The sequence below is a fragment of the Talpa europaea genome (assembly GCF_964194135.1).
Source record: "Talpa europaea genome assembly, chromosome: 14".
Classification (NCBI taxonomy): Eukaryota; Metazoa; Chordata; class Mammalia; order Eulipotyphla; family Talpidae; genus Talpa; species Talpa europaea.
The window spans coordinates 16,197,984-16,218,340 of record NC_140082.1 but is presented as its reverse complement, the minus strand read 5'-3'; the positions used below and the strand labels follow the sequence as shown (position 1 = coordinate 16,218,340).

Below are 20,357 nucleotides of genomic sequence, written 5' to 3'. Positions count from 1 at the left end.
CCCTACTCTGTCTCTGGTGAATCCTCTCAACTTCCCCGCCCCCCTCCCTATCTCTGGCCTACACCCCAGCTCTTGTATATATAAATAAATCTTTTCTTTTTTTAATTTCCCTTATGTCCACTGATCTGCACTCAATTCAACTTAACATTCTTGGCATAATGGAGGGAAATAAACTATTAAGAGAGTAAAGCACTGGTTAGGTGTTTATAGGTTTCAATTTCCTCTGGATATTCCTCTGGCCTGGAGCAAAAATTCCTCCAATACACTTTCACTGGGAAAGGAACCTAAAATGGGCAAGCCCAGGTGGATCAGCCCCAGGAAAATCCCCCTCAATCCTCACTTAATAAAAGAGAGGTTTCCAATCCTGCATTTTCTGTTTGGAGTAGGTTTTAAAGGAAGAAATCTTGGCATAGAGTTACCACAACCAAATTTGGTCTGAGAAACAATGATGGTCCTTGAAGCAGGCAGGGTGCCAGAGCTGTTCCTCCATCAATGTTTTCACAGGTAGTGAAAAGACAATGCCCATGCCTATCCACTGCAGGCTGCTATTTGTGGAGGAGCGATCTGTCACAACCACCCCAACTTGCCAGTCTGACCCTCATATCTGCCCACTCCCACTCTGAGAAGTAAAGGGGATTTCTACAAGGATTGGACAAAAGTAGGGAACAATGACCCTCCAGAATACCTCTAGGCTAAAGACACCTAGGACCTTGTGTTGATTTCTTTAACTCCCTCTTAAGCTGCACAGCAAGAACTTTCTCAAGTGAATCAGGGGAGATGTTTGCCAAGAGCAGAACACACAGACACACTGTTCTCTGGATTTGCATTCATGGTCCTTCAGTTTCTGCCTAACTCAGGAAGTAATCCCCCTGAAAGAAAGAAGGCTGTCGGGCCTCCCTGGTGGCGCAGTGGTTGAGCGCTGGGTTGCGAAGCTGCCTGCAGCCTCTGCCTGTTTGATCCCCAGCTGCTCCCCGGCCACCGGAAGAGGATCCCACATGGCGCGCAGACCTCTCCTGCCGCCCGCTGCTCCCCTCAGCAGTGTACTTCAGTCCTTCTGCCTGCTCTGCTCCCCGCAATGGCTCTGGTGAATTCTCTCACCCTCCCGCGCTTCTGACTGTACCCAGTGCTTGTATAAATAAATAAATAAATCTTTAAAAAAAAAAAAAAAAGAATCTTTAAAAAAAAAAGAAATGGGGCCTCCCTGGTGGCGCAGCAATTGAGTGCTGGGTTGTGAAGCTGCCCGCGGCCTCTGCAGCACTGGTTCGATCCCCGGCTGCTCCCCGGCCACCGGAGGAGGGTCCCACATGGCGCGCAGACCTCTCCTGCTGCCCGCTGCTCCCCTCAGCAGTGTACTTCGGTCCTTCTGCCTGCTCTGCTTCCCGCTCTGACTCTGGTGAATTCTCTCACCCTCCCGCGCTTCTGACTGTATCCCGGTTCTTGTATAGATAAATAAATCTTTAAAAAATAAATAAATAATTAAAAAAAAAAAAAAAAAAGAAATGTGTTAAAAAAAAAAGAAAGAAAGAAAGAAAGAAGGCTGTCAAAAGAACTGAGGGACTGAGGGCTTCTCTTACCTGTACAGCCAGGAGCATCTGGTAAAAATAAAGTTTGCATGTAGCTTCCTTCAGGCGCTTATTCACCACCCTGTCAAACAGCTCTCCTCCTTCCATCCTGAAACACACAAGCAAAGTAGGGAGCTCATTCCTGGCGGGGGAGGGGAGGAAGGGCTCACTTGGATAAATAATAACACAAACGAAACAAACTTATTAACACACACAATGAGAGCCATTTTTATTCACTCTTGAATGCTATTTTTAAGGCAATGAGGTAATACATGCCTCATCCACAATGAGGATGCCCCTGTTGGAAACTAAGGAACAAGAAAAGGTGGAAGGGGATCATTCTCCAGGATCGATCACACACTGGGACACAAGACAAACATCAACAGATACACCAAGATTGAAATCATACCAACCATCTTTTCTGACCATGAAGGCATCAAACTAGAAATAAACCATAAAAATAAGGCAAGGAACTCTCCAACCTCATGGAGATTGAAACCCACACTACTGGAAGACCACTGGGCTCATGAGGAGATCAAAGAAGAAATTAAAAAATTCTTCGAATTGAATGACAAGGAGGACACCAATTTCCTAAATGTATGGGATGCAACAAAAGCAGTAATAACAGGAAAATATATAGCAATAGAGGCTCACATCAAGAAACAAGAAAGAACTCAAAGAAACAACCTACTCTCGAAGCTCAAAGAACTAGAAAAAGAACCAAAAAAAAACCCAAAACCAGTAGAAGAAAAGAAATAATAAAAAATAAAGCACAAATAAATGCAATCGAAACTAAAAAAACAATCCAAAAGATCAATGAAACCAAGAGCTGGTTCTTCAAAAAAATAAATAAAATAGACAAACTCCTAGCCAGTCTCACAAAGGAAAAAAGGGAGAAAGTACAAATAAACAGGACCACAAATGAAAGAGGAGAAATCACAACGGACACTGCAGAAATCAAAAGAATAATCAGAAACTACTATAAACAGTTATATGGAAACAAGTTCAACAATCTAGAGGAGATAGACAAATTCCTACAACTCTACTATCACCCAAAGCTAGATAAGGAAGAAATAGAACACCTAAACAGACCAATCACAAGCAGTGAAATTGAAATGGTAATCAAAAACCTTCCCAAAAACAAAAGCCCAGGACCTGATGGATTTACAAATGAATTCTACCAAACATTCAGAAACTAATTAGTGCCTATCCGTCACAAACTCTTCCAAAAAATTGAGAAGGGATAATACCAAACACATTCTATGAAGCCAACATTACACTAATACCAAAACTGAACAAGGACAACACAAAAAAAGAAAACTACAGGCCAATCTCCCAAATGAACACTGATCCAAAAATCCTCAATAAAATTTTAGCTATCAGAAACCAACGATGTATCCATAAGATAATTCACCACGACCAAGTAGGATTCATTCCAGGGACACAAGGATGGTTCAACATCCAAAAATCAATCAACGTTATCCAACACATCAACAAAAAGAAATATAAAAACCATATGATAATATCAATAGATGCCGAGAAAGCTTTCGACAAAGTGCAACACCCATTCATGATAAAAGCCCTTGAAATTCTTGAGATACAAGGAACATACCTCAACATCATAAAGGCCATCTATGACAAGCCAACAGCCAATATCATTCTCAATGGTGAAAAGCTGAAAGCATTTCCATTAAGGTCTGGAACAAGACAAGGATGTCCACTCTCACCACTGCTTTTCAATATAATACTGGAAGTCCTAGCCAGAGCAATAAGACAAGAGAAAGATATACAAGGAATCCAAATAGGAAAAGAAGAAGTCAAACTATCACTATTTGCAGATGATATGATAATATACATAGAGAACCCCAAAAACTCCACAGAAAAACTAATTCAACTAATCATTCAGTTCAGTAAAGTGGCAGGATATAAAATCAACACGCAAAAGTCAGTAGCCTTCCTATACACAAACAATAAATCTGAAGAAGAGAAATAAAAAAAAAAAAAACCATCCCTTTTATTATCGAAACAAAAAAAATCAAATACTTGGGAATAAATCTAACAAAAGAGGTAAAGGACCTATACAAAGAAGACTATAAAACACTGTTAAAAGAATTAGAAGAAGACACAAAGAAATGGAAAGACATCTCCTGCTCATGGATTGGAAGAATAAACATTATTAAAATGGCCATCCTACCAAAAGCAATTTACAGATTCAATGCTATTCCAATAAAAATTTCAATGACATTCTTCAAAGAAATAGAACAATTATTGATGAAATTCATATGGAATCACCAAAAACCCTGAATAGCCAAAGCTCTTCTGAAAAAAAAAAGAAGGGAATGGAGGCATCACACTCCCAAACTCAAACTATACTACAAAGCCATAATCATCAAAACTACATGGTATTGGAACAAGAACAGACATACAGACCAACGGAATCGAATAGAAAATCCAGAAATAAACCCACAGATTTATGGTCAACTAATCTTTGACAAAGGAGCAAAGACTATGCATTGGAGCAAAGAAAGTTTGTTCAATAAATGGTGCTGGGAAAACTGGGTTGCTACATGCAAAAGAATGAAGCTTGACCACTACCTCACACCATACACAAAAATCAACTCAAAATGGATTAAAGAACTAGACATAAGACCTGAAACCATAAAATACATAGAAGGAAATACAGGCGAAACACTCCATGATATGCACATCAAAGACATCTTTACAGACACATCACCCAAAGCAGTGATAGTGAAGGCAAAGATAAACAGCTGGGACTACATCAAATTAAAGAGCTTCTGCACAGCAAAAGAGACAAAAACAAAGAGAAACCCCACCAACTGGGAGAACATTTTTGCACACAACACTAATGACAAAGGACTGATCACAAAAATCTGCAAAGAGCTGATGAGACTCAACAAAAACAAAGAAAATAATGCAGTCAAAAAATGGGCAGAAGAGCTAAAAAGAAACTTCTCTGAAGAGGAAATGCAAATGGCCAACAGGCATATGAAAAAATGTTCAACATCACTTGTAATCAGGTAAATGCAAATCAAAACTACCATGAGATACCATCTTACACCAGTGAGAATGGCACATATAAAAAAACTAGCAACAACAAATGTTGGCGAGGGTGTGGAGAAAAAGGAACCCTTCTGCACTGTTGGTGGGAGTGCAAACTGGTCCAACCACTATGGAGAGCTGTGTGGAGATTTCTGGACCTACTTAACATAGAGCTTCCATATGATCCAGCAATTCCACTCCTAGGTATTTACCCAAAGGACACAGAAACAGCAATTCCAAAGAGCACCTGCACCCCTATGTTTATAGCAGCACTATTTACCACAGCTAAGCATTGGAAACAACCCAAATGCCCAAAAATAGATGACTGGATCAAGAAGATGTGGTACATATACACTATGGAATATTACTCAGCATTCAAAAAAGATAAACACATGCAATTTGCAGCAACATGGATGGAGCTGGAAGGGATCATGCTCAGCGAAATAAGCCAGAAAGAAAAAGGAAAATACCGGATGGTCTTACTCATAGCAGGTATCTAGAAAACTTAAATAAGGGACCAGGAAAAAGAATAACTATAAGAAAGAAAATATCAAAATCAACAAACAACTATGAACCAGAGACACTTTATGGGGTGTGGGGGATTGGAAGGGGAGGGATTGGGGTCAAAATAAGGGGGTTGTAATTGTATGGGGAATATAAAAATAAGGTTTAAATAAAAAAGAAAAGGTGGAAGGAGTATGCAGTGGGAACTAGAGGCACTTGGGGAACTTTTAAAAGTCAGATTCAGATCATGCTCATGAAGTTGAAAGTAATTAAAATTTGATACACTGATAATTAATTTACTTTTGTTTAAGAGAACTATTTCATATGCTCCATTTTATTTATTATAGTAGGTAAAAAGACAAAAAGGAGCCTTCCTGGTGGTTGCAAGGGGTTAAGTCTCAGCACTACAATACTACTGGTGGCCACTGAAGCACAAGTGATCCCTGACCAGGGAGCTAACTCACACAGTGCAGCAGACCTCTCCTGTCTCACCTGCTGTTCCCCTCAGCAGTGTATTTCAGTCAATCAGCCTGTTCTGCTCCCCACTGTCTCTGCTGAATCCTCTCCCTGCCCCCCACACCTCTGGAGTCCACCCCAGTTCTTGTATGCATAAATAAATAAATCTTTAAAAAAAGTAAGACATAAAGATTGCAAAATCAAATTCAGTAGATCAGAAGCAGGGCCCAGGAATTTACATTTGTATGGTACCCCAGGTGATTCTAAGGCTGGTGCCGAGGCGCAATCAGGTGCCTACAAACAGGTAACTAACTGCATTTGAACCTTGTTCCACCACTTCCCAGCTGTGGGATATTAGGCAAGTTTTTTAAACTCTCTCTGAGCTTGGTTCCTCCTCTTAAACATGATGGTTTTAAAAATTTAGAGAGGTACCCCGGCGGAAGTAGGGCTACCGGGCATGCTTGACTTGGGGTCTCTACCCAGACCGGCTCCACCATGTCCAAGGTTTCCTTTAAGATCACGCTGACATTGGATCTGCGACTGCCCTACAAAATGCTTAGTGTTCTTGAAAGCACACCTTTCACAGCAGTCTTAAAGTTTGCAGCAGAAGAATTTAAAGTTCCTGCAGCAACAAATGCAATTATTACTAATGATGGAATAGGAATAAATCCTGCACTGACTGCTGGAAATGTTTTTCTAAAGCATGGTTCAGAACTACGAATTATTCCTAGAGATCGGGTTGGAAGTTGTTAAAATCTGCTGCTTGGAATTACTTTTCAGAATAAATATTGGTATTGTTGCTGTTGTTGTAAAAAAAAAAAAAATTAAGAGACAACCAATGTAGCTACAGCACCTAGCACGGTATAGATACTTACTTAACAAGGTTATTCAACCCCTTTCGTCATCAGTTTCCTTTTCTGTAAAGTGGGGTTAAAAATTAAGTAACCTGCGAAAAACTTTTGAGAAATCTGTATGACTAGTATGAAGGTTACATGAGTTAATCATGTGAGGTACTTAGAGCAGCAGTTAGCTCATAAAAGCCTAATTAGTACCAGTGACAATTATTGTATTATCAAACTATTAACCATACCCAATCAGGTATCAATCTGCTCTTCAGTAGCAACAGATACTCCCTTAAGTAGGACAAGGTCCATTCACTCTCCTAGTGCTATGATCAGAGCTGTGGGTTACTTAATGCGATCTTAACGGTCAATCTGCACGGCTATGATGTGCCATACAGCTGCGATGTGCCATACAGCTGCGATGTGCCATACAGCTGCTCCCAGACACTACATAGTGACGACAGAATGGAACGTCAACACAGGCCTCTTCAAGGAAATTGTTTTGGTCCTAACAACGAACACAGGACTTCATGGCCACTGAAATAAAGCAGCAAGCCAATGAAAGATACTAAGGTGTCACCACGCAACCTGGTGCTGTGATTGCCAACAGAAAGGTCCATGGGCAGATAATTCAGAGTAATCATACCTACTCGTGTTCAAGCAGCTCGTGCATCAGGTGCTTTGCTGGGGGGTTTCCAATCCTCGTATCATTTAATTCTTAAGACTCTGTACACAGGCATCGTTCTTATCCCCATTTAGGAAAATGAAACTTAGAAGTGAAGTAAACTAACCCATGAGCAGAGTGGGATTCAAACCAAGATTTCAGATCCAGAGTCTGGAACCTCTAAGCTACCTACCTTTGGCAACATTGGGGGGATTTTAGAATTGACTAAGCCTCCCACACATACTCTGTAAATCTCCCAACACATACAGACGGTTGGAGGATGAGAAATGAAATGCAAGCCAGCATTAGACTCTTTGGCAGCTTTAGAAGTGTTTAAATGGAAACAATAAAAGTTTGCTACTTACAGTTCCAAAACAATATAATAATCTTTGGCATCGAAAACATCTTTAATCTTGATGATACAAGGCTAAAAGAAAAAAAAGAAAAAGTAGTGAGAAGTTCCCAAGTAGAAAACCACAAGAGCAGGACTGAGAAACATGTGCCCAAAGGGTCAGGGAAGCCAAGACCAAGTACTTGGCCCCCTGCCTCAGGACACTTTGAAGTTTGAGCAGGGCGAAGGCAGAACGGAATGTCACTGGTGCCTCAGGGAGAATGTGCAAGAAAGACTCCCCCCAACCACATCGTCGGTGAGGCATTGATCTGTGATCACACAGAAGACAGTAACAGAGAGAGTAAGGCCACGTCCCTTCCCAGTCTTCCTCCTCACTGACCTGAGCATGGGCACACAAGGACCCCTGGGGGATCTTACAAGCAACAGGAATAAAGGAAGGGGGCCTGAACGGGAGCCCAATGATGCCACCAGATAGCAAGGCTATTCAGCTCCAGGAAACTGGAGACACAAGGAACTAGGGACCCCAGGTGACAAGATCCTCCTTTTTTTTCCCCAAGGGAAGAGGGAAATTAAAGTTTTATAAGAACTCTAAAGCACAGTTGTACATCAGAGAAAATTTTAAGTATTCATATATTAATCTTAGCAATATTATTAAAATACTCCCACCCCAGAAAATAAGGGTTCCTAACCCCAGATCTCTTGAATAAATGCGGCAAATCGAGGGAAGAAATGACAAGAGAACTGTTGCATTATTGTGTCTATGGCAGTGATTTTCTTCTTAGTTTCTACTTGTTTGGGGGAATTTGCAGAGTGGGGGTCAGGAGGGGTGATGTGAGAGAAAAGTTGTCTTTTTATTGTTTGAAAGCTAAGAACCAGAGCAAGATAATCCTTACTGGAAAGACTAAGTCTTATTTCAAGTTTAACTCCAGTGCTTACCTAGCTCATGATTTCATGGGGTCATAAAATAATGAACAGAAAGAACAAGAGGAAAAAGGGATTCAATCCCAGAATGAGCTGGGGACACTTTCCTTTGAGACAACTCATCCATGACCCAAAAAGGTAAGAATATTTATAAACAATGAGATAACTGACACTATTTAATCAGATTTAAGAACACAATATTGTCATAGCCTTTAATTTATTTGACTTACTTCAAATGACGTAAACAGAAACCAGTACCATCTAAAGGTATTTAGAGTTGTTAAAACTTCAGCTATAATTAAACCAAATTTACCAAATTAGCAATGTTTTCCCAAACATAATCAGTTGATCAAGATTCTGTGAAATATAATATTTAGAAGACTTACCATGTATTTTGGCAAAAACTAATTCAATGGAAATACCACATAGTTATTTTACTGTAAATCTTGACGTAGTGTTGTCTTCAAAATATCAGGGTAAAACTCTTCCCAGTTAAATACATGCAGGTGTACACACATATACATATATAAACATATGTGCACACACACACACACACACACACAATTAAGGATCCCAGGTTTATACTAGCTTCATTATATTGAAATATTGTGGATTTAAATACGGGTCATATTTTACAGCAATACTTACATGATTTAGCTTTTTCAAAATTTCTATTTCTGTTTCAACATTGAGAGCTGGATCCTTTGACAAATAAAATAACATTAGAATTTAATAATAATAGCCAACTTTTGAAAATATTTATCATTAAACTTAATTGAGTGAAGGCTGCCATAACCAGCTCTACTCAGAGACATCAGTGTCTAAAAGTTGATGAATTAAGACGTTCACCTAAAATTAATCTGCAAAGTGTTTGGTAAACAGAAGATATTCAATAAATAAACAGGTCTGGTGTCAAGTTCTTTATTTAAAATAGTCACCTCACATAAACCTCATATTCCCATTTTACAGATGGGACAACTGAGGCTCAGAGAGAGGAAACCACTTGCCCCATTTCCCAGTCAGAAAATAATGTTTCCACTGATACCACTGATTACCTGGTAAGCTCTGCTTATCTCATTAGCTATGGAATTATTTACATTCATAAAAAATGATAAAACAAAAACCATAGACCAGCAGGCATTCAATTCACTGAATGAAGAAGATGTCAAGGCAAATTTCTAATAGAGCAAACATAGGTTCCATTTTCAACCACAGGCTGTCATGTTTACCAAGATTCTGACAAGCGGAAACTGCAGGGTACTGAAAACTGTTCTCTGTTACAATTCCAAAAGGATGAATCGAGTAACTCAACCTCACAGGCTACACCCTCCACAAGCAACGAGGATATAGAATTACAGATTTATGTAAAATCGACTTAAGCTAAGCAGCCCATATGTTTAATTTAAAAGCCTTCTTCTTCCTGTAAGCCATTAAACTCATTACCAAGTCAGAGTGTACTCTGATGACAGGTCTAAAGAATCTAATATGATCTGAAAGATGAAATTAAGAAGTAAACTTTGCTCTAAGCTATTAAGAATCTGGTAGATATTTTCAACCCCCCAAAGGGAAACAAATTTATAGAGTCACGGGGGAAAAATTTTATAACAAAGAGAACACAGAAAGGAAATTCCTCTTGCCATGTGAGAAAATGGCATTGTCTTGGGGGAAAAAAATTGATCTTTAAAAATGTTTAAGTATAATAGCCAGAAACAGCTGGCTGCAAAGAAAAATGTGATTAGGATCCATGATTTGCATTACTTTGTTGGATCATATGTAGAAAAACCAAAGCATCTGGACATGTTCCCTAAGCAGTAAAAGTATATTATGGAAAATGCAATAAAATGAATGGCTACTATATAAAAACTATTAAAATAATTTAATTAAGATTTTTTTTAAATCCAAAAACGTAAGCTATTCAAAGCCACATTACCAGGAAGAGCAAAAAATTAGAAATCATCTAAATGATCAACAGGAGAAATAGTTGAACTTATTATGATAAAGCTGATGAAACAAAGACTTATCATCAAAAAGGATGGACTGAGGGAAAGCTGATGCATTAATGCTGATGTGGAAAAAGAGAACACAAAATTGCATATACAATATGATTTCAACCATCTAAAAACATGAATTCATATGAACAAAGACTAAAACGGAGAAGAAAACTAAAAACAGCTGTGGGGTTACAGTGGCGGGATTATAGCTGAAATTTTTTTTCCTGAGTTTCTTTCATTTATCGTAAAAACAATCTTGCAACAAGTAGGAAGGGAAGTGGGGAAGCTTCCCACTGTGTACACTATTAAGTACAAACAAATATTTTGCAACAAAATTATCTACAAGTAAGTTTCTAGATTAATTGAAGATGTTCAAATATTTTCAATGTTCTTCGATAACTCACAAATTCACATTATCTGAGCAAGAAATTTTTCCAAACGTTAATAATAGCCACTCTAAAATCATTTTGGGAAGTTAAGAAATGTGAAGAACAGATACAGGTACTTACTGCCTCTTTCTCAGAGCCAACAAACTTCTTTTTGTTAATGATCTTTATGGCTACTTTTTTACATGTTTTCCTCTCAAAAGCTAGCTTCACCTCTCCACAGGCACCACTATGGGGAAAAACAGACAATAATTGGCAGGATGTTTTTAATCATGAGATCCACCACTCCTGAGTCTGCCCCAATTACAAGTTAAAGAGGATCCATGCACATCCCTTCCATTGTGCTTATTTTCCGAGTAAAACAGAGTGAAACCTCACCAATATCAAATGTCAAGGACACAAGCGGATGTGCATCATCCAACAATATTGAGTCAGCTATAAATTTCACTATTTGAGCTGAGCAATACAGACTTAAGACATTATCACCCTAGATTCTGCAATTCTCAGAAAGACAGAATAGGAGAACAAACATCAAACAGAATTAAGTTGCAGTCAAAAGGAGTGCCTGAAGCCAGTTACAGTAAACACAATCCGCAAATAAGTTGCTTTCCTTGATACATTTTTTTCCTTTCTTATTCTCTGTCTTTAAGGAAGTATATAAACAGTTGATGAAGCCTAAAAAAAATTGCAATACCTAAGAAACCAAAAGTATTACACAATTTAACCTGCTGCAGCAAACTCTCAAAGATTTACGATTCACTGCAATACTATACTAAAAGGAGGAATGTTACCCAGGAAGCCACCCAGTGCATAGTTAACTGTACATGGGCTCTGTTCTCCAAAGTGTGGGTCAGCCGCAGGTAATAGCTAATGGTATATCATAACCTCGCTCATTAACTACCTGAAGTCTACTATTACGTGACTACTGTGGGCTTTGGAGGTAGGATGATGGGTTTGCCAAAACATCTTTGTTACTGTGTATTCTGTATATACATACATAAGATAAAATTTAGGGCCTCCCCTGGTGGCGCAGCGGTTGAGCGCTGGGCTGCGAAGCTGCCCGCAGCCTCTGCAGCACCGGTTCAATACCTGCCCACCAGTGAGGGTCCCACATGGCACACAGACCTCTCCTGCAGCCCACTGCTCCCTTCAGCAGTGTATTTCGTCAGTCAGCCTGCTCTGCTCCCCACTCTGGCTCTGGTGAATTCTCTCTGGTGAATTCCCTCCCATGCTTCTGACTGTACCCAGTGCTTGTATAAATAAAATAAATAAAATCTCTTTTTAAAAAAAAAGATAAAATTTACCATTTCATCATATTATTGTGTATAATTCAGCAGCATTAAGTATATCCACAATATTGTGCAACCACTAACTCAAATCTAGAACCTTTTCATCAGCCCAAATGGAAATCCCATACCCATTAAGCATCTACTTGCTACTCTACCCTCCTCCTAACACCTGGCAACCACTAATCTCCTTTCTTTCTCTATAGATTTGCCTATTTTGAATATTTTCTATCAGTGGAGTCATATATTAGGTGGCCACTTTGTGTTTGGCTTCTTTCACTTGGTAGGTTTTTCAAGCATGTATCTTACTTCCTTCTTGCGTATAGCTTAATAATATTTCATTGTACAGACATAGCTCATTTTGTTTACCAATCATGTGTTGATGGGACAATGCTGTTTCCATCTTTTTCCTACTGTGAATAGAAAGGCAATGAACATTCATGCATAAGTTTTTGTTTGAACATCTAATTTCAATTTTAGAGAGTAGGGGACCTGCAGGACCATGTGGTAATTCTGTTTACCTCTTATTTCTAGATCTTTGTTCCATTTTGAGTTGACTTTTTCATATGGTGTGAGATAATGGTTCATGTTAACTATTAGCTTTTAAATCTGCTCAAAATACTTTCCAATTCCCCATCTGCTAATAACATTTTCCCTGAGAAATCGTCACTGAGTCCACCTATGTCTATTTTAGTACAACACCCACTTCTAGCACCATGTGGTGAATACTGATACAAAATTTAGTCAATAAGGGTTTTCCCTGGAATAAAATGCTAATGTTCTCTTAGTTGTGGTTTCTTGGCAAAGGAATACAACTCTTTGGCTCAAGGTAGCCATTTTCTTGCTACAGAGAGAGTAATTTCTAGAGGAGGGCAACAAAGAATAGCTGAATCAAGAAATGAAGCCAGAGGGAGCTCTTAGGCCGAGTCACAAATAACAGAATTCAAAGAGTGAAATAAAGCCCTAAAGACCCTAGATTGAGTCATGCCTGAAGTTAGTTATACACCTGTATTTCCCAGTTATTTCCCTTATGAATTTGAGTTTAGTTTCTATCACCTGCTAATAGATTTGTGTTGAGCCCTCCTTTACAAAAAAAAAAGTGGAGTACCATACATTTCTTAAGAAAGAGCACATTTTTGGCTGTGAGTTTCTAAGCAGTCAATGCAAATATGGAAACACAATAAGTTAATGAATTTAATATCCATAAATTAATCCCCATAGATGGTCATAAAGTACACTGTGCTTGATTTTATGAGCAAGAATAAGGCCAATTATTCCCTGCTACATACTTTCTACTTTCAAGTTTCCAAAAACACCAGTGAAAGTACAAAGGCCTTTGCGGGTGGAAGAGTTGGGTAGGGGGGAGGGTGGCGTAAAAGTGTGGTAAGACTGTTATGAACACTTTCCCTAAGGAAGTGGTTCTCTCAAGGTCTGATCAGGCAACCCCTAAAGGACTCCAAGATCCACAAAATCAAAACTATTTTCAGAATATCAGCAAGACATTGTTTGCTTTTTCCATTGTCATTCTCTCAGAAGAATGAGAAGAGTTTTCCAGAGGTACAAGGCATGTGATATTACAACAGACTAAACTAAACGAAAGGGCAAGTGTCAGGATACAGTCATCTTCTAGTAACCAGATATCAGAGACGTGCAAAAAATATAAAACAATACCTCGTCTTCTCACTATTCTTTGTAATTATTTTTCATTTAAAATATTACTTCACATGGGCGTCCCTGGTGGCGCAAGGGGGTAAGACGCAACCTATGAAACTGTCCGCAGCCACTGTAACAGGAGTTTGATCTCTCGCCAGGGAGCTACCCACATAGTGCAGACCTCTCCTCTCTCGCCCGCTGCTCCCCTCAGCAGTGTACTTCAGTCAGTCTGCCTGTTCTGTTCCCCACTCTGTCTCTAGTGAATCCTCTCATCCCCCATACCTCTGGACTGTACCACAGCACTTGTATGCATAAATAAATAAATCTTTAAAAAATATATTTTTTATTTTTTTATTTTTTTTTTTGCAAGGCACCATATTTTTATTCTGCATGGTTGCTGTACAAAAATATACCCCACTTCCCTCCAGAAAGAGTATCACAATTAAAACACACTTTGATAAACTATATAAAAAATATATTATTTAAGGGCCTCCCCAGTGGCGCAGCGGTTGAGCGCTGGGTTGCGAAGCTGCCCGCAGGCTCTGCGGCGCCGGTTCGATCCCCGGCTGCTCCCCAGCCCTGGAGGAGGGTCCCGCATGGCGCGCAGACCTCTCCTGCCGCCCGCTGCTCCCCTCAGCAGTGTACTTCGGACCTTCTGCCTGCTCTGCTCCCCACTCTGGCTCTGGTGAATTCTCTCACCCTCCCACGCTTCTGACTGTACCCAGTGCATGTATAAACAAACAAACAAATAAATAAATAAAACATGCCTCTATTAAAAAAAAATATATATATATATATATTATTTAAGGGGCCTCCCCAGTGGCGCAGCAGTTGAGCGCTGGGTTGCGAAGCTGCCCACAGCCTCTGCGACGCCGGTTCGATCCCCGGCTGCTCCCCAGCCCTGGAGGAGGGTCCCACATGGCGCGCAGACCTCTCCTGCCGCCCGCTGCTCCCCTCAGCAGTGTACTTCGGTCCTTCTGTCTGCTCTGCTCCCCACTCTGGCTCTGGTGAATTCTCTCACCCTCCCACGCTTCTGACTGTACCCAGTGCATGTATAAACAAACAAACAAATAAATAAATAAAACATGCCTCTATTAAAAAAAAAATATATATATATATATATTATTTAAGGGGCCTCCCCAGTGGCGCAGCGGTTGAGCGCTGGGTTGTGAAGCTGCCCACAGCCTCTGCGACGCCGGTTCGATCCCCGGCTGCTCCCCAGCCCTGGAGGAGGGTCCCACATGGTGCGCACACCTCTTCTGCTGCCCGCTGCTCCCCTCAGCAGTGTACTTTGGTCCTTCTGTCTGCTCTGCTCCCCACTCTGGCTCTGGTGAATTCTCTCACCCTCCCGCGCTTCTGACTGTACCCAGTGCTTGTATAAATAAACAAATAAACAAATAAAAAAATAAAAGAATAACATAACTGGCTAGGAACTTAAAACTTTAAAAAAATATTATTTAACAAAGTGAATTTCTATTTTAATGAGTTAATTTATCTTCATTTTAATTTCTAAAACCATATACATTAACAATTTTAAACCACATGAAGAAAACCTCTATAGTGTCCTCAATAATTTTTAAGAATGTAAGGAATCATAAGATGAAAAATTTTGAGAATTTTGTGCCATTCAATTGTTAGTTTCATTTTACTTCCCAAAATATCCCAAATTTTGAAGAATACAAAAATGCAATAAATGTGGTTTTGGGGAAGGTAATAGAAATGTTCTAAAACTGTGGTTTGTTACCAGAACCCAGCCACCTTAGTGGTGGGAGCCAACAGCAGCAGTGGTGTTTTCCGGCCCTGCTGCTCCTCTGCAAGTCAGTTGTGACAGCTGCTCCTCAGAGCCTAGACCACCCTTTTACTTCCTGGATCATGGAGTGAACCCAAGAGGTCCCAGCTACTAGCTCATTGGTGCTAAACAGTCCAATCAGCAGCAACAGGATTGAAAAGTGGTCAACTTGGATTGTGAGTGTGATACCCTGAAAGAGGATATAAGGCAGGATTGGAGAGAGCTAAAAAAAGAGACTATTCCATCTTCCAAAGGAAAAAATGGCAAGGCTCTGTTCCTGGCCTCCAAAGAAAGAAGGAAAAAAGCATCCAGCAGCCAATCTCCGAGGAAGGAAAAGAAGCCGAAGTCCTCTGTCTCTGACATCACCTAAAAGGAGCATGAAAGGCTCCAAGCCTGGTGTTTCAAACAGCTATTTGTTGTTGGCATAGTCCAACAACTCACAAAGAGCTGTTAACACTTGGTGTCGCTGACACCACCTCTGGGGGACCAGTGGTGACCATCACTACTGGCCAGTGTGCTCTAGCTCTGGTGACAGGTGTCTGGCATTCTGATTGTACTTCTGGTGGACACTATTTGGGTGAGATAGCCAGCCACTTATGGCTACAATAAGTTCGCTGTTTCCCCTGTTTGCAAAATAAATCCCATGGTTGTTACTCCTGGAGCCTGAGGTCTCTTGCAATTGTGCACGTGGGTGAGAACCCACAGACAGTGACCAGTCTGTCTTATCAGGCACTGTACTTCACAGGCTATAGCTCATAGGCCTTTATTATATGGGTGTTGTATTGCTATAGCCCTTGGTTTCAGTTTTTGGCCTTTTTGGGGGGCTTTTGATGGCTCTCTTGTCTTACAGCCTAGGCAGGTAGGTAGCCATTCGGCCTATCCTGGTATTCCATCCTCCCGTTGCCCCACCTGCCCCTGTTTCAGTTTCACAACGCTGAATTTACTAAAAACCACTGAATTGTACTTTAAGGGGGTGAATTGTATATTATGTGAATTATATCTTAGTAAAACCTCTTTTAAAAAGTTACCACAGATAAAATTTATAAGGATAAATTGTTCATGTCAATTGATTATTACCAAATAAATAATGGAACTATCAGGGCCTCCCTGGTGGCACAGGGGTTAGAAACAGCACCATCAAGCTATTGGCAGTCACTGCAGCACGAGTTCGATCCCTGGCCGGCCAGGGAACAATCCACATGGCACAGCAGACCTCTCCTGTCTCTCCCGCTGCTCCCTTTAGCAGTGTATTTCAGTAGAACTGCCTGTTTCTGCTCCCCACTCTCCCTGGAGAATCCTCTCACCCGCACCCCACACCTCTGCTTACACCCCAGTTCTTCTATGCATAAATAAATAAATAAATAAATAAATAAATAAATAATGTAACTATCATGAATAGATACCCTACCAATAATTATGAATAGTTAAGTTATAAAAGCATGAACAAAAATTAACCAATGACAAATGTTTAGGAAAAAATTAAATGTAATTTAATTTACCTTCCAAGAGTTTTTGATATGATGTATTCATCTCTTAATTCCTTAGGGTAAACTGACTGATCATCTACAGTCAGATCAAAAAATACAAAAACTAAGAGAAAAAGGGAAGAAATAGTTCTCATTAATTCATTTGAAGAAGACCTAAAGTTTAGCAAATATATGGAACACAAGACAACTGCTTTAATTACATTTAACTTCTAACCTTAAATGAATTTTTTAGCTAAACGAACATATCACGAAACCCTTGGAAAATGATGATAATCAAATTTCATTCTTCAATAGAAATACACTGCATCATTCTCATCTGTATGGAAAACCATACATAAATGCTAAATTTAATTCCTTGACCTCAGAATATTCAGTTGCACTAGTATAAAACACCTGAGCAAATTAACACATAGCTAGAATCAAAAAGCAATTCATTGGAACCTAGAAAAAAATGTTATAGACAAGTAAATAAATATCCCAATAAAAATTAGATCATAGGGCCTCCCCTGGTGGCGCAGCAGTTGAGTGCTGGGCTGCAAAGCTGCCCACAGCCTCTGCAGCGCCAGTTCGATCCCCGGCTGCCGGGCAAGGGTCCCACATGGCGCACAGATCTCTCCTGCCACCCGCTGCTCCCCTCAGCAGTGTACTTCTTTGTCAGTCTGCCTGTTCTGCTCCCTGTTCTGGCTCTGGTGAATTCTCTCACCCTCCCGTGCTTCTGACTGTCCCCAGTGCTTGTATAAATAAATAAATAAATCTTTTAAAAAAATTAGATCATAGGTCATCAATAGTATCTTCCCTACCATTTATACCTTTGCATATTTGGTACTTTAAAATATACACCATCTTGAACTAGCCAAACTCAATTAAACCTTAGAAAATCTCTTGTGCTAGAACTTTTTCGTAACTTAAAAATGCAACTAGAACTGAGTTGAATTTTAAATGCTAACCTACTTACTTCACTTAAACCATATTCTGCAAGGACACAAGGTCAATTATCATTTTATATGGAAGGGGGGGAAATCCAGCAACCATAAGATAATGATACTACCTTTATTACTCCATATTGAAAGTGCAATTTCAGAATTGTTACTCAAAGGAAGGCGTTTTCCTTTCCCAACAAGGACTCTATTTACAAAGGTTCCATTCCCACTGTGATCCTCTATGTATGCGATGTGAGAGTTTTTAGGACCCATTTCCTAAAATAGAGATATAGAGAATGTTTTATTTAAAAAGTTCATGCATACTCTGGGTACTCTTCAAATAATAAATCTTTTGCCTTTTAAAATGTTCATGCAGGGGGCCTCCTTGGTGGCGCAGGGGGCCTCCTTGGTGGCGCAGGGGTTAAAGACACAGCGCTGTCAAAATCAATAGCCAGTGCAGCACGATGGCCGGCCAGGGAGATAACCCACATGACACAGCAGACCTCTCCTGTCTCGCCTGCTGCTCCCTTCAGCAGTGTATTTCAGTAGATCCACCTGTTCTGTTCCCATTCTGTCTGTTGAATCCTCTCATTCTCTACACCTCTGGCCTACACCTCAGTTCCTGTATGCATAAATAAATCAATCTATAAAATAAAAAAAAATGTTCATGCAAAGTAATAGTGGGAAGATGTCCAAGATGTCCAAGTCATCTATGATGACTAGATGACCGGCTCTCTGAGATATAGGGATATTGGTGACCTACCCTGAAAATCCGAAAGTGCCTCTTGCTATAAGTTCGGTATTTATCTGTTCTTTTCAGCATTGGCTCATCAAAGCAATATTCACAGCTTCTGTCCCTCCCAAACCAGTAGTTGTCATTAAAACACTCTGTAACACAAAAGTACACACTCAGAGGGCTGTTGAAACTCAAGCATTTGGACACCTTTTTAAATTACCCATAAAATCAATGTGTAGGAGGAAAGTATAAGAAGGCAATCAAAATTACAGAATTGTTGATCAAGATTTTATAAGACTAAAAAAGAAGGGGTTAGAACCATAAAATTCTTCCAACAATGAGTTTAATAAATTATGATTTATACATAACCACAAAATAACAAGTAGTCATTAAAAACCCTCCCTGGTGGTGCAAGGGGTTAAGTTGCAGCACTATGAATCTATCTGCAGCCACTGCAGCACACAGTTCAATTTCCGGCCAGGGAATTAGTCCACATGGCACAGAGACCTCCCTGGCACCCCCGCTGCTCCCCTCAGCAGTGTATTTCAGTCAATCCAACTGCTCCCTACTCTGTCTCTGGTGAATCCTCTCAACACTCCCCGCCCCACCGCACCTCTGAACTACACCTCAGTTCTTGTAATCATAAATAAATACACATATAATATTCCATTATGTATATATACAGAATGAAATATTATTGACATACAGTGGAATATTACACAGTCAAGAGAAGGAAATCCTGCCACTTGTACATGGATGAAGCCTGAGGGCATCACGCTAAATGAAATAAGCCAGACAGAAAGGCAAATGCTATATGTTCTCATAAGAGGAATCTAAAAAAGCTGAATATAAACAGCTTATAAAATATAAACAGAATATAAAACAAACAGGATGTTTGTTACCAGGGCTGAAGGAAAGGGGACATTGTGAAATGTTGGTAAAAGGGTACACGTTTCTGGCTAAAAGATGAGTAAATTTAGGGATGTGATCTACAGTATGGTGATTACAGTTAACAATGCAATATTATATACTTGAAAGTTGCTAAAAGATCTTCAATGTTCTCATCACATAGTTAATGCTATAGTAATAATCATCTTGCAATATGTAAGTATCAAATCAACATGTTGCACACCTTAAAGGGATATGTTACATATCAACTTTAGCTCAAAAAAAGCTGGGGTGGGGGGAGCCTCCCTCGTGGCGCAGCGGGTTGAGCACAGCGCTGTGAAGCCTAGGCAGCGCAGGTTCAATTCCCGGCCAGCCAGGAAGATTCCCACATGGTGCGGCAGACCTCTCCTGCCTTGCCCACTGCTCCCCTCAGCATTGTCTTCGGTCTGTCTGCCTGTTCTGCTCCCAGCTCTGTCTCTGGTGAATTCTCTCACCCTCCCACACCTCTGGCCTGTACCCCCCTGCTTGTATAAAAAAATAAATCTTTAAAAAACAAAAAAAAAGCTGGGGGGAGGTAATTAAAAATTAGCAGAGGAAAACATTTTATGGATTAATCGCCATGGTAGTACAACATTGTGAATGTACTGAATACCAATGAATTGTTTACTGAATGGTAAAATGGCAAAATTTTTATTAGACCTATTTTAACATTAAAAAATACTTAGAAATAAATTTTTTAAAGGTAGAAGACATACACTGAAAACTATAAAACACTGGGGCCTCCCTTGTGGCACAGGGGTTAAAGTCCCAGCACTATCAAGCTATCACCAGCCACTGTGGCAAAAGTTTCATCCACAGTC

The 20,357-nt window shown here is 40.0% G+C and overlaps 2 protein-coding genes across 4 annotated transcripts in view; one reads left to right on the top strand and one right to left on the bottom strand.

Moving 5' to 3' along the window:
- Nucleotides 1-20,357, bottom strand: part of CHEK2 (checkpoint kinase 2) — a gene marked incomplete at its 5' end in the record, with an annotated part of 32,130 nt that overhangs the window by 9,680 nt on the left and 2,093 nt on the right. For 2 of the 3 annotated variants that reach the window (XM_084254226.1, XM_084254227.1), the window contains 7 exons: nucleotides 1,575-1,671; nucleotides 7,454-7,515; nucleotides 9,010-9,063; nucleotides 10,862-10,967; nucleotides 16,966-17,056; nucleotides 18,002-18,149; nucleotides 18,637-18,761. In XM_084254226.1, coding sequence (XP_084110352.1) covers nucleotides 1,575-1,671; nucleotides 7,454-7,515; nucleotides 9,010-9,063; nucleotides 10,862-10,967; nucleotides 16,966-17,056; nucleotides 18,002-18,149; nucleotides 18,637-18,761 — 683 coding nt within the window. Of the gene's footprint in view, nucleotides 1-1,574; nucleotides 1,672-7,453; nucleotides 7,516-9,009; nucleotides 9,064-10,861; nucleotides 10,968-16,965; nucleotides 17,057-18,001; nucleotides 18,150-18,601; nucleotides 18,762-20,357 lie in introns of all 3 variants that reach the window. The other variant, XM_084254228.1, reaches the window with a different exon arrangement.
- LOC311183837 (ubiquitin-fold modifier 1-like) lies at nucleotides 6,078-6,335 on the top strand (the record flags this gene model as incomplete). The annotated part of the gene is made up of 1 exon (XM_084253482.1): nucleotides 6,078-6,335. One exon carries the CDS (start codon nucleotides 6,078-6,080, stop codon nucleotides 6,333-6,335), a length of 258 nt encoding a protein of 85 aa, XP_084109608.1.